At 34.6% G+C, this 14,060-nt stretch overlaps 1 protein-coding gene across 3 annotated transcripts in view; it reads right to left on the bottom strand.

The window, feature by feature from the left end:
* The window catches only part of LOC109393737 (zinc finger CCHC domain-containing protein 7-like), a 100,613-nt gene that overhangs the window by 45,083 nt on the left and 41,470 nt on the right, over positions 1 to 14,060 (bottom strand). Inside the window, exon 3 of one of the 3 annotated variants that reach the window (XM_019663265.1) lies at positions 6,125 to 6,150. The exons of 1 other annotated variant lie outside the window; for it this stretch is intronic. In XM_019663265.1, coding sequence (XP_019518810.1) covers positions 6,140 to 6,150 — 11 coding nt within the window. In that variant the 3' untranslated portion in view covers positions 6,125 to 6,139. Of the gene's footprint in view, positions 1 to 6,124; positions 6,151 to 13,261; positions 13,321 to 14,060 lie in introns of those variants that run through there. One more of the 3 variants, XM_019663264.1, reaches the window with a different exon arrangement.

The following is a 14,060-nucleotide window of genomic DNA, read 5'->3' as shown; positions in this document are numbered from 1 at the left end:
TCCCACATATGAGGGCCAGTGACACTGCCCTCTATTTCCCAAAAAAAAAAAAAAAATAAAAAAAAAAAAAAAAAAAGTAGATTAGCGGTTGTTGCCTTGGGCTGAGACTTTTGGAGATAACAGAGGGGTGATGATAATGGGCATGGATTCCATTTTGAAGTCATGAAAATATTTTAATATTAATTATGGTGATGATTGCACAGCTCTGGGAATAGGCTAAAAAACACTGAATTGTACACTTTCAATGGGTAACTTATATGGTGTGTAAACCTTTTGTTAAAAAAGAAGACTACTGCAGAGTGTAAAAGGTTCAGTACCACTCCACACACATGTACACACTCCCACACATAGGGCTAATTCTTTGAGGGAAGCTTATAAAGAGCTTTGGAAGTGAGCTCAACAACCTCAACTTCCTCCTTTGAAGGTTTGGGCTGAAACCATAACATGTTTCGTCTTCTGTCTTCTTAAATATCCATCCACGTCAGTATAGTCAAACTCTGTATTTGGCATATAATGAATGCTCAATAAATATGTTAATTGGTAGTGCATATAAATTATAATATGAAACAAGGGGGAAATCCAACAGTATAAACAGATAGGGTACAAAGTTAAAAAAAAAGCTATTAGATTTTTCTTCAGGCTGCAGCTCTTGGCAGACTACAGTACAGGTGCATATATGCAGGCAGTTTATATCAGTCGGGAAATTCTCTTTTACTCAATCATTTAAACTAACTTTAAGAAATGTTTTACATAACACATGGGATAATTATTCTTCTGAGATGAAAATATAACTTTCTGAAAACCCCGTCTTTTTTTGGCCTGTTAGATATCAAAATTCAGTAAATTTTTCTATTTTAAGAGAATTACAATTAATACAAAATAAATTTTATTCGAATACTTGACTGACACAGTACAAAAGTTAGTAGTAACCATCAGAAAACTTGAAGGTTACAAGTCCTTTCTGAAGCCATCCCTACTATTAACTTACTAAAACACTTTCTCTGTTAGAATGTACTTTGCTGACTTAAAAGATCCTGATTTTTTTAAATTTGAGCAACACAAAGATATAGCTTTCAATTCATGGTTAAACATAAAATACGAACTGTGAACTGAAAAACAATTTCACTTTCATTGAAATCAATTCAATGGCTCATTATTCAAAAGCATATGTTCATCAGTACAAATAAACTTTCATTTCTAAAAGTTTCTATTAGAGGCTAAAATCCTAAAATAGCGCCTAAGTTGCTCCACAATTCAGCTGTTAAGGAAAAGCTAAGTAATGCTTCCCATGACTAAATGGATTAATTCTTTAGCCCAAACACAATTACTGTTCTCCACACTGTTCCATTGAACATCTAAATAAGCATCCCAAAGCTTATTTCATTCAAAGAAAAGATCCGGACCAAAGAATAATCCCAATGTATGAAGTTTACATTTTGTGTAAAGTTTTTCAAAAAAGGGAAAAATCTATAAGTGGTAATCAGGAAAAGAAATGAGTCATTTTAGACAGGTGTAGGGGATGACATCCATTGACTAATAGATATCTTTGTTGAAGGAGTGCTGTGCAGATTCCAGTAGATGTCTTTTTCTCAAACCAACTAATTTTTCTTAGTTCCTGAATCTAGACTTTTCCATAGTTAGCACAAATATTAGCAGTGAAAAGAATAACTCTTTGAGAAATAGCCTGTTATACAGAAAGAGATATACATTTTATCTAATTGTTCCCATGTCTGCCTTAGATTTTTTCAACTTCAACCATGTATGAAGAGTGCTCTCTTACAGCCATGCTTATCTAACAATGTAGTCACCGATATATTTCTGAACTTCTAAAATATACATCTAATGTAGTGGCGGGGTAAGGGATGGGAGAGTGGAGAAAACAGGCAAATATGTAGCTCTATTCAAATAACACTCTATGACTCAATGGGTAAAATGAAAAGAAAAAACAAATAATAGTTATTAATTTCAGATTAGGATTCTCTGACAATGACAAGTCATCTGATAATGATATGGGCTGCCTTTTTAATACTGGCTGTTACTGAGATGTTTACACAGAGACTAGGTGACCGTGTCCACTGTGCTGAAGAAAGAATGAATATCTATATGAGAGAGTCTGAACTCAATAACCTGTAAGGTTTCTTCTGTTTCTTTTTGGGGGAATAGGGTTTCTTCTGACTCTTAAGACTGGTCATTCAATTTCCACTCCTCTAGTTTATCTAAAGTTTTGAAATTATAGCTGGTTTTCCACCTGCTCAATGTCCCTTGGGAGACTTCTATTGTTAAATTACTTTTGCAACATCAATTTCTAAGAGAATTTTTAGCTCTTTATAATACTTTTGCATTTAATAAAGGATTATGATGTTAGGAGGTTTTCTATATAGTTCTGCCCCAAAAGACGTTCACAAACAATTCAACTGTATTTTCACAAGATCAAGCTGTTTAGCTTTTGTTGCCTAACGAAGGCTGAATTAATGGCAGGGCTTCCTTTCATTGTTAGAAGCCAGGCTGCAAACAAGTGAGCAGGTGGAGTGATCTATACAACCTTTCTGTCAAGGAGTTTTCAGGTTTTCTTTCATAGGGCAGAAATGAAAATAAGATGTTGAATTCCTACCCAGTTTTGACTGGTGTTTGGCTGAATAACCTGAACCTCACCTTTAGCAATTGCAGGTATAGTCTGATTAATTTAAATGGTTATTAATACCCTTTGGAATTCTAATTAGCCAGGGGAACAGCCGAGGCAGACAGCATTTGGGGGAGGAGAGAGAAGATTCTTTTCCCAGTCAGAGTTTAAACTCTCAGAGAAGCACCCCTATACATTCCTATCCACCCAGTTTAGCAGCAAGATGTGGGGGCAGGGCATGGATAAATATAGTAATAAAAACATACGTGAAAGAAAAGTAAGAAGAAACAGACAGAATAAGAAAAAGAGAAAAAAAATACATGAGAGAAAACATTTCAATACATTTTCAAAAAATCTACTGGTGATAAAAAAGCAAAACCTAATGCACTTCTAATAAGTCAACAAGGAGAAAGGAAACTTGCTACAAAATTGTTGTTAGGTATCTGGACTGGAATCTTACTTATGACAAGTTAGAAAGACATAAAAATAAGATAAAATTACTGTTTACATAGAAAAAGACTTGTGCGTCTCTGAAAGAGCAAAAATCCCAATGGCTTCCAGTGCCCAAAATGTTTTTCTAAATTTCCATTTTTAATAAATAGGCTAGTTTCCTCATGTGGGTTCTAACACATGTACTCCTAAACAACATGAGGCATGAAATCAGGTGAGGGGGAAACGCATACTCTAGAGTTAAAATTGCTTCACTTGTTCTAAATTTTTTGGTGATTTCAAATATATATCAGGAGTTCCTTCCAGTCCCAGAAAGATGGAAGCAGCACACTCTACCTTGTCCTTTCCCACTGAATGCAGGTATAAAACCTGGCCAGAATGCATAAAGCAGCTATTTAAGAGCTCACATTAGCAGGCAGACTGGGCAAGACCAGGATTTTAATATCACCAAACTGGTGGTGAATTTACCATTTCCCCCCTTTGCTAGTTCTTCTCTGGCCTAGACTCAACACAGCAGAAACTTACCACTGGGCATTCTGGGTAGAAAAAGAACTCTGGAGCCAAGCCCAATAACGGTAGCTTGAGGATCAGGAAAGGACTCTCCCAACGCTAAGAGTAGAGGAAATTCCTCAGGTTTGTGCTCTTTTCAACATTCTTTTGTACCCCAGATCCCAAGCAATCTTGTGATGCAGTAGAGGCAGGTGACAGCAGCAGCAATGGGGTCCAGAGTCTAAAGTCTGAGGGAGAAATCTTCCTCTTCAAGAGGACAGCATGAACTCCTGTTGTCTACCTTTTTCTCTGTCTACCTGTTACTTCATCCCACATGTAGGCTCAGTTGCAAGAAGTATGCAGCAGAATGGGGTAAATAAAGCCTGAACTCTGTAGTTTGAGGACCAAAAACGGGAGGTCCAGGTAACCAAAAAGTACCAGGGAGATTGCATTGCAAAAAGGGAGAAGTCAGGAAAGCGACCCCATGAAGTTTTTTATGCACTTCTGGGCTCACACCTAAGCTGTGTGTGCATGGAGCTGATGCTGAAATAGCAGACCACCGACTGTGAGAACTGAACTATGGGATAGACAACCGCCAAGTTTCCAGAGTGGCCACTGTTTGGCACACAGGCAGGGCAGATGGAAACTGTACTACAAAGGTTCTGTAAAGGAACTGATATTAGAACAACCCACAGGAGGCTGGTTAGAATTTGCAGCCTGAACCCAACCAGACTGAGTACCTGCTAAAACAAAAATAGCAACATTTACCATCAGATTTAAACAAGAAAGTCTCACAATGTAATACTTAAATTGTCCAGGATATAGTCCAAAATAATTTGACATATGAAGAACCAGGAAAACCTCAACCTATAAGAAAAGATAATTAACAGGTGCCAACATTGAAATAACACAAATGATAAATTTACCTGACAAAGACTTTCAAAAGAAGATGCTGTGAAAATGTCCCATCAAGTAAGAGCAAATATTCTTTGACTGAATGGAAAGATGGACAATCTTTTCAAAGAAATAGAAGATATAAAGAAGAACCAAAAGGAAAATGTAGAAACTGAAGAATAAAATAATCAAAATGAAAATCCCAATGGACAGGCTCAATAGCCAAATGAATATGACAGAGGAAATAACCAGTAACTTTGAAGGCAGATTAATAGGGAATACCCATTTAATATCCAGAGATAAAAAATATTAAAATAAAACAAAAACCCTCAGGGACTTATGATAAAAGTAAGAGAGCTAATATTCGTTTCACTGGAGTCTTAGAAGGAAAAGAGAGAGTATGGGGAAAAAAGAAAAAGTATTAGAGGAAATAATGGCTGAAAACTCAAATTTTCAGCTTTACTTGCATTACCTAAAGGGCAACAAAATTTAAATAACTGAGAATTTCTCATCAGAAACCAGGGACCAGAAGGAAGTGAAACGACATTTTTAAGTGCTGACAAAAAAAGAACTGTTAACTCAGAATTCTATATTCAAGGAAAATATCCTTCAGGAATGAAGGTGAAATAAAGATATGCTCAGATGAAGGAGAACTAAGAGAATTCACTGCCAGCAGATCTGCCCTAAAAGAACTACTAAAGGAAATTCTTGAGAGAGAAGAAATATGACACCAGGATGAAACTTGACAACTAGGAATGAGAGATGAGCAACAGAAATGGTAATAGTCCTTCTTTGCTTGAGAATTTTAAAATATGTTTAAAACAGAAAGCAAAAGGTATGACAGTGTCTGATGAGGTTTTCAATGTATGTAGATATAATACATAAGACAAAAACTATATTAAGCAAACCCCAACTCAAAAGAAGGCAAAAAGATAGTAAAACCTCCGCTTGCATCTCTTAAAGAATGGCAGCTGTGTGAAAAATATTATTGCCACAGATCTTTAAAGGCACAACCGTTTTCCTCATTTCTTTCCACTGATCATCTCTTCTTCCAAAGTAGAAACAATGACAAACAGGTTGTGAGTATCTACTTGTGCATGATATTGTCAAGACCACAAGCTGAAAAGATATTCTTTGCCCTTTTAGAAGTTTCCAATCTAAGCAATTCAAATCCAACATAAAATAATAAACAGAATTAAAACCAAAACCAAAACAAAACTGAGCAATGACTTAAAGACTCAAAATTTATTGGGCCATTGTTTTCCTTGTCTTATATTTCAGAATGGCAAGCTATTCCTGATAGAAAAATACACGTAGCTGTTTTTAAGTTAGAGCTCCTTTTGAGAGCCAAACTGGACAAAAGAGATTGTTCCACTTTATAAATCCCAGTTAGGTTATTGAGGAAGGGCAAATTCAAACGCACAGAAACACATACTTTGAAGAAATACCATAACCATCCCCCATGTAGTAATTAAAACCTAACCTTAGAAAGAAATCATTTCATCTTTAATTCATCTTCTTAGTTCTTAAAGATTTTGGGCCTGCAGTCAAAAAGTCTTTGAATCTGTAAATAGTCTAAGAGTATAAATTTTGTTTAGTGCTAAGTAAAACTCACGATGCTCCATAATACTAATACGTTCTTAAAATTCAGGCTAACTTCAGTTACTGCCAACTGTCCTTGATGTGTTAGTAACACCCTAAAGATTAAACAGTACAATGTCATAAATCCTATTACAGTATATAATCTCTAAATTACATTCAAGGGGATAAAAATATACAGCATATTAATGAACTTTACATTTTCATAACACCCTTTACACTGAATGTGTGAATCTAGTTACTCTGGATAAAAGTTTATGAAAATCCATATCTCATAGCCTATTAAATAAAATATATTCTGCTCATCCTTGGAACCAGTTACTTTGAAAATTATGTCAGCATTAGACGTGGATTAACCTTTTCCACTTCTGCCCCAATTTCAAGATTTATTTATATGCTACCCACAAGAGGTGGGCTAGGAAGAGGAAGTAAAAGGAGTAAACATCTAAAAATAAACATTAAACTAAATATGTATCATACAATATGTTTGGAGCACATTTTTAATATCTTGAAAAAAATGACAGCAAAGTGGGTTTAACAAAAAAGATTACTCTCCACCCAAAAATCCCACACAATGAAAGGGAAAGAGTTTATATTTCTATGTAATGGTGGGGAGGAGGGTAAAATATAAATATAACTTCTAAAATATTATTATGTATGTGTCAGAAAAAACATGCAACAGATTTACTGCATGAAATGCTAACCAAATTGACTGGAATTCTGAAAAATGAGATACATGGACAACACTTATTCCTTGTAGTGCAATGAACAGTCTCCTCCAAAAAAGATATGTACAAATATTAAACCCCAGTACATGTGAATATGACCTTAATTGGAAATACCTAACCTAAAGAATACACCCATTTATCCAACCCATTTTATCCTCTTATGTACGTCACGATGGAAAATTTTGTCTAGATATATTTATTCATAATGAATTTTTCTCTCTACATTTTAAATCAGATTTATTTAGCTATATGCAATAAAAACATCTAATGGCAATAATACACAATAATAAAATCAGCACTAAATTTATATAAAAGATGGCTGCTTCCTTAGGCTCTGGCATACCAAAAATAACATGAGAATGCCCCTCGCCACCCATTACTACTTTAATGGATCTCTAATATAAAACTACTGGTAATCTAACACAAGAAAAATTGTTTTATATGCTAAAAAGTTATTACAATAGTAATTCAAAAAAGAATGAATGATAATTTCATTTGTAAACTCAAAAATGTTTCAACTTGGCCTCAGCTTTTTCCTATTTTGAAATGAATCCTTCGACTTTAGTTTATTTCCTTAAGGCTTTCAGGTTGCTTGGGCCAAAGAGGTCTACTGTCCAAGGACATTCCATTCAGTGTACACCTAAGAAACCCACAAAACCCAGGTATTTATCAGTGTAAGAATCTGTTGCTTATAAATGCACTATATACAAACTGCCCCTTTAGCAAGCCAGATTCATACACCACTGCAATAACTATACACTTTTAAACAAATCTGGAATATACCATGGTGATTTAAATAAATATAATGTTAACTCTAACCACCTTCTTTAGAGTGTTGATACTATTTCCCTTCTATGTACCAAGTACCTAAGAGAAGAATTCAAGATAGAGAGAAGTGTCAGGGGATTCAGGATGAGTAAGAAACCAGGAGCAGGATCCTGACAGGCCCTAACAGTAAAAAACGAAAACACTTCTCCCAGCTCTGCCATATTCTTTTAAATGCTTGTTTCCTTGATGGAAGTCAATAATGGGAATCCGGAAAACTGCCATTAAGGACTGAGTAAAGCAGGAAACAACTTACTTTATCAATGATCCTAAACACTGACTGAATCTTCAGATGACACAGACTAACTTGATTCCTAGATTTATCAATTCAGTTAACATTATTACACACATTACATAACAAGATCTGACACAAAAGCACTCAGTAAGTGTTAGCTGAGCTGATATGAATGTACAGAAGACTACTGAAACTTACAAAATAACATACAACACAAGTGTAAATGTCAGTCTAATATATTGTGAAGGCTCCTTTGAGTATCTATTCCTGTAGTTACAATACACATCTGGAATAACACACAATTATAATAAAAAGATAATGCAATAAAAGCCCAACACTTAACTAACACTGAGTCGGGAAAGAAGAGGAGGGCTCAAGGCTAGAGAAAGAACTGGGCTTGTGTTTACAAAACCACTAGAGGGTGAAGAGTGGGCTAGGTCAAGAGTAGAAGAAAATACTCATAGTATTGTGGTACACGTGGGCTCTGCACCAAGACTGCTTGGGTTGAAATCCTGAGTCTCCCACTTACTTAAGGATATTACCTCTTTAGACCTATTTCCTCATCTATAAATGAGATAATAATAGTACCAATTCATTGGGTTGTTAGGAGGATGAAATGAATTAATCCATGTAAAGTGCTTAGGAAAGAACAATGATAAATACTTACTATTAGTATTGAAATTGTCTCATACTTGCCTAATAACCTGAAGTAAATTACTATTGGGTTGAACCATGTAAAATTGATATTTTTGTAGGTGAAAATAATTTGAATATCGGGGCTGGCCGAGTGGCTCAGTTGGTTAAGAGCTGGCTTAAGAGCACAAGCTCTGAGCAACAGGGTCGCTGGTTCGATTCCCACATGGGCCAATGATCTGCGCCCGAGCTGAGCTGTCACTGAGCTGCCAGCAGGTGGCAGGATGGCTCAGTTGGTGTAATAACAAGATGGCCTGTTCGATGGTGGGCTATGCCCACCCACAACTAAGACTGAACTCGGCACCTTGAGCTGAGCTGCCGCCCGGATGGCTCAATGGATAGGGCGTGCGCTCTTAACAACAAAACTGCTGGTTCGACTCTTGCACTGGATGGTGGCTATGCCCACCTGCAACTAGAATTGAACACAGCACCTTGAGCTTAGAGGCCACGAGCTGCCGACGGGAAGCCAGATAGCGACTGGCGCCCTCCACAATGAAGACTGAAGAACAACAACTTGCCTGGTCCCCTCCCCCAATTCCCCAATAAAATCTTAAAAAAATAATAAAACGAAATAATTTGAATATCAACAATTTTTTAATGGTTCAACTGAATATAAAAGAAAGAAGTGTGAAAACAATTTGCTAAGAATATCTAAGGGACCCAAGCCTTAAAAAAATGAGTCAATCCTGCAATATACTCACATAGCAACTCTAAAACATAACTGAAGGAAAAGGATTTCTGCAGCAGGTTTAAAAGAAACCACATTTCAAATAATAAAGCATACAATTCAGTATGACTGACCTCTAAAGCAACCAATATTTTATAATGGATTGGTTTTGAAAGCTGAATTAATATTTTGTATTCAAGTACCTATTCTCTCTCCTCTGAGTTACAAAACAAATATTCTCACAATTTCAAAAAGTAAACATTGTACTGTTATTTTAAAAAATGTCTAATTTTGATCACATGAACATTTTACAAAGTAATGCTGATTTGTAAGATTTTTAATGCAAAAAAATGCTAAGAAAAGTTTTTAATCAACAAAATTTATTACTAGATTTATTTAAAGTTTATAAATATACTGATTTTGATATAGAATTACTCTTATTTTTCTAAATATTTCCAGCAGGATAAATTTCTACAATTTTATATAGTATCTACAATCTACCTTAAAGCTTCTCAGTCTCTCAAACTGAAACAAGTGCACTAAAACCTTAAAAAATAATAGCACAATTTCAAGACAGCGTGATATTATAAAAGTCTGTTTTATATTCATCTTTTAAATTTCTATAACCTAACTATGGATCTTTATTTTTTACTTTTTATTTATTTATTTTTTAGCTGAGCCATCCTGCCACCTGTTGGCAGTTCAGTGGCAGCTCAGCTCGGGCCGGGAATCAAACCGCTATTGCTCAGAGCTCGCACTCTTGAGGGGAATCTTTAAATGATATGTAAAAACATATAAGTAGAAATAATGCTAATATAAAGATAGAGCTTATAGACAAAATATACCTCTATGATTAATATATCAGATTATGGTCTTACATACTAAGATGAATGAAAAAGGCCAGCTCTTCTGGTAATAATCTGCCTATAAACCAGTAACTTATAATATTTGACCCCTGCCCTTTTTTAATATAGGATATAATTCACAGACCATAAAAATCACCCTTTTAAAGTGTACAATTCAATGGTTTTTAATAAATTTGTAAAGGTATACAACCATGACCACTATCTAATTCCAGAACATTGTCCATAAACCTCATACCCAACAGAGTCACTACCCATTCCTACCTCCTCCCAGCCTCTGGTGACTAAAATCTACTTTCTATCTCTAAGGATTTGCCTATTTTGGATATTTTACATAAATAGAACCATAGAATACGTAGCCTTTTGTGTCTGGCTTCTTGCACTTAGCATAATGTTTTGGAGATTTATGCATGCTATAGCATGTATCAGTACTTTGTGCCTTTTTATGGCTGAATAATATTCCACTCTAAGAATATTCAGTATTTCCCCCTTTATCCATGGAGGCAATGTTCCAAGACCCTCCCACTTGATGCCTGAAACCGCACATAGTACCAAACCCCATACACACACACACACACACACACACACACACACACACACACACATATATGTTTTTTCCTATACATACATAGCTATGATAAAGTTTAATTTATACATTAGGAATGGTAAAGAGGTTAGCAACAATTGCTAACAAAATAGAACTGTCACAATATACTGTAATACAAGTTACATAAATGTGGTCTCTCTCTCTCTCTGATAATCGATATGGCTACTAAGTGACTCAATGGCCAGTTGCAGATACAGCATAAATACGCTTGACAAAGGGATGGTCCATGTCCCAGGCGGAACGGAGTGGGACAGCAGATTTCATCACACTACTCTCAGAACGGTGCACCATTTAAAACTTATGAATTGTTTATTTCTGGAGTTTTCCATTTAATATTTTCAGTCACAGTTGACCATGGGTAACTAACAGCAGAAAGCAAAACCTTTCTGCCGGATAAGGGGGGGTCTACTGTACTACATTTTATTTATCCATTCATTGACTGATGGACATTTGGGTTATTTCCACGACTTGGCTATTGTAAATGCTGCTGCTGTGAACATTCTTTATGAACACCCCCTTTTAAAGATACATGACAAAGTTTTAAAGTTAAAGCAAATCACAGAAGTACTAAGATGTCTCTAAAGACCCTAAACACCTTGATACAATCTTAAGTAGTAGCATCTTCTTCAGGTATAGACTCTGATCTTCTAAGTTCATTCTTTTTCATTAAATACCATCTGAACAAGTGAAACAGAAAAATACCTCATCTACCTTTTGCAAATTATTAATAAACAGGAAGGACAAGGTAATAAAAAAAAGTTACACCATAAAATATTCTAAGTGTCTTATGTTTACCATACCTGATTTTTTTTAAACTTACATATCTTATATTTACATAAGATTAAAGTCATTTGTTACAATGCCAAAATTACAAGATTATAATTGCAGAACATACCAAATATATATGATTCTATTTACCTATCTGTACATTTTTACAGTTTGAGCTGTCCTCCTAAAGCACTAAGGCAAAAATTTCTGCTAAATATCCAATAGTAACATAATGATGTGAAAAGATTCAACCCCCAGATATTTACTTTTTGTAAATAAAACAACCAAATCATCCAAAATGTCCAAATTGGCAAAAGTGATTGGAGGTTAAAATTTACCCTACATGTTTGGGAGTAAAGAATGATTAATTTTCTTAATTAGTTGATTAAAAGTACTTTGGCACAGGTCTCAAATATCTGCCTGAAAAATACAGACTATAGAGTTTTGATTTAAATGATATATAATGTGGCCAAGAACCCCTAAATGTTACAATTGGAAACAAGAGTTTACAATGTATCAATTCAGTAACTGTCAAAGTAATATTTTTGTTTGCTCTATGAAAAACAATGTTATCAAAATAATGCAAAATTATTCCTCTACAAAAAAAATGTTCAGACTACCAAAATAAGAACAGCATTCAAAAAAAAAAAAAAGGACAGTATTTTTTGAGATTGTGGAGCTATAACAATTTTTTAAAAAAACAGTTTTACTATATACTAAATATACTAAAAACCACTGGATTGTACTGCTGTTTTATAGTGTTAGAATTTTTTTACCTCTATTTTTTTAACTTGATTTTACCTGCCAGTTAGGAAAATTAACAGTGAACAGTGCCTTTTTTTTTCCTAGAGGATATTTATAGAATTCTGTACTTACAAACATACTTCTAATAAGCTCCTAAAAAGAAGTTTTCATTTAAAAAAAGAGAAACTAGTATTCTATAATCTCTCTTTGCTACAATTTTTAACTATATATTTAAACCAATTAAATCTAGTTTGTTACATTTGTAGAATATCAAATATACCCTGATCTAATATTTAATTCAAATTCAATAAATATTTATTGAGTGGTCTACTACATGCCTAACACTATGCTAAGCGCCGGGGGAAAAAAAAATAACCATTTTGGTTTTTCCTATCTTTTCCCCTCATTGTCCTTACGGCCTACACATATAATCACTTGATGAAAGATGCCAGCAGGAGAGTACTACATACCCTCATTTACTACACACTTGACTTAAATTTATACTCATGAACCCTCAACTCAGAATTCAAATAAATACCAACTATGAAAAAGAATTCACAAGAACCTGTTTTTCTGTAAGGCACTCATCACTGAGGGGTAAAATTTTTCTCGTATGCATCATGAAGGAAGATCCTTTTTCCATGTTGTTGGCAAAACTGTCAATCATCTTGATGAGCAGCAAATAAATGAATGCCCAATGATGGGATTCTGTATTATCCTTAAAAAAGAAATCCATCAACTAAACATCAACAGGTAAATGTTTATACTCGACAGCCATCAATTTCAACTATCCATGCAAAGAGACAGGTGAGCTGGACTGGTAAACCTCGAAATTAGAGAAGTATTAATCGTCTGCTTCCAGCCAATATAAACAGATGTTATTTTTAAACAGGCAAAATCATCTCTTCCACTGAAATTTATTTGCAGCAGATAATGTTCTGTTACATTTTTAATCAAGCAGATGAAGTTACATTTAAATTGAAAATCTGCTTCACTCAACTAATCAGGCAAGTAAAATTCAGAGATGATTGAATGGCATTACACAGCACACTATTACGGCAGGTAAATTGGGAAATTTACCTGTCACACCACACAGCGTATTGTTCAGCCACTGCATCTGCAACTTAGAAGCAAAACGCTAAGACAAAAAGGGAAAGGCATGTTAAACAGACTTATAAATCCATCATATTTTATGAAAACATTATTAAGGCTGCCAGCAAAAAAAAAAAATATTTTTAAAAAGGGAAAGCGAAAAACACACACCACCTCTCAGGGAATCAATGAAGATTTACATGGTTATGCTTATCTGTTTCATGTAAATAGCATGCCTGGTTATTTTGAAGATCAAGATACATCCCAGGCTAAGGGAAAAAAGCAAACATTACATCACAGTAAAAGGCAAAGAAACAATGATCACATACTGTTAAGAGTATGATGGTCAAACACAAGAAAGGTAAAAGTAAAGCACTTTATCAAGAAATAACAGGTAAAACAAGCAACATTACACTGCTTTGCAAAATAAAATGACTGACTTCACTCATCAATTCAGATCATTAATTTCAAATACAACAAAAGCACCACATCTGAAAAACTGTCAGTTCACCTTATTTATAAAAAGCCCAGTTCATTTTGTAGTTCCCTATACAATTGGAATGTTAACACTTCTAACATGTCTTCAAATTTACTTTCACAAATATCCAAAAAAATCTAATGGCTATTTCAGTTGTTGTTTTTTTCCACTGAAACCCAACATTTACTTTTACTGCTTAATATCTATAAACTCAAATACTTTTGCTGCAACAGCTGAACTTAGTATCATTGCTTATAACCTTGTGATTTATTCCAACATCACGTACCCATCAAGTTATATTATTTACA

This window comes from Hipposideros armiger, unplaced genomic scaffold (genome assembly GCF_001890085.2).
Source record: "Hipposideros armiger isolate ML-2016 unplaced genomic scaffold, ASM189008v1 scaffold_388, whole genome shotgun sequence".
NCBI classification, from domain to species: Eukaryota; Metazoa; Chordata; class Mammalia; order Chiroptera; family Hipposideridae; genus Hipposideros; species Hipposideros armiger.
This window is presented reverse-complemented; position numbering and strand designations above follow the sequence as displayed.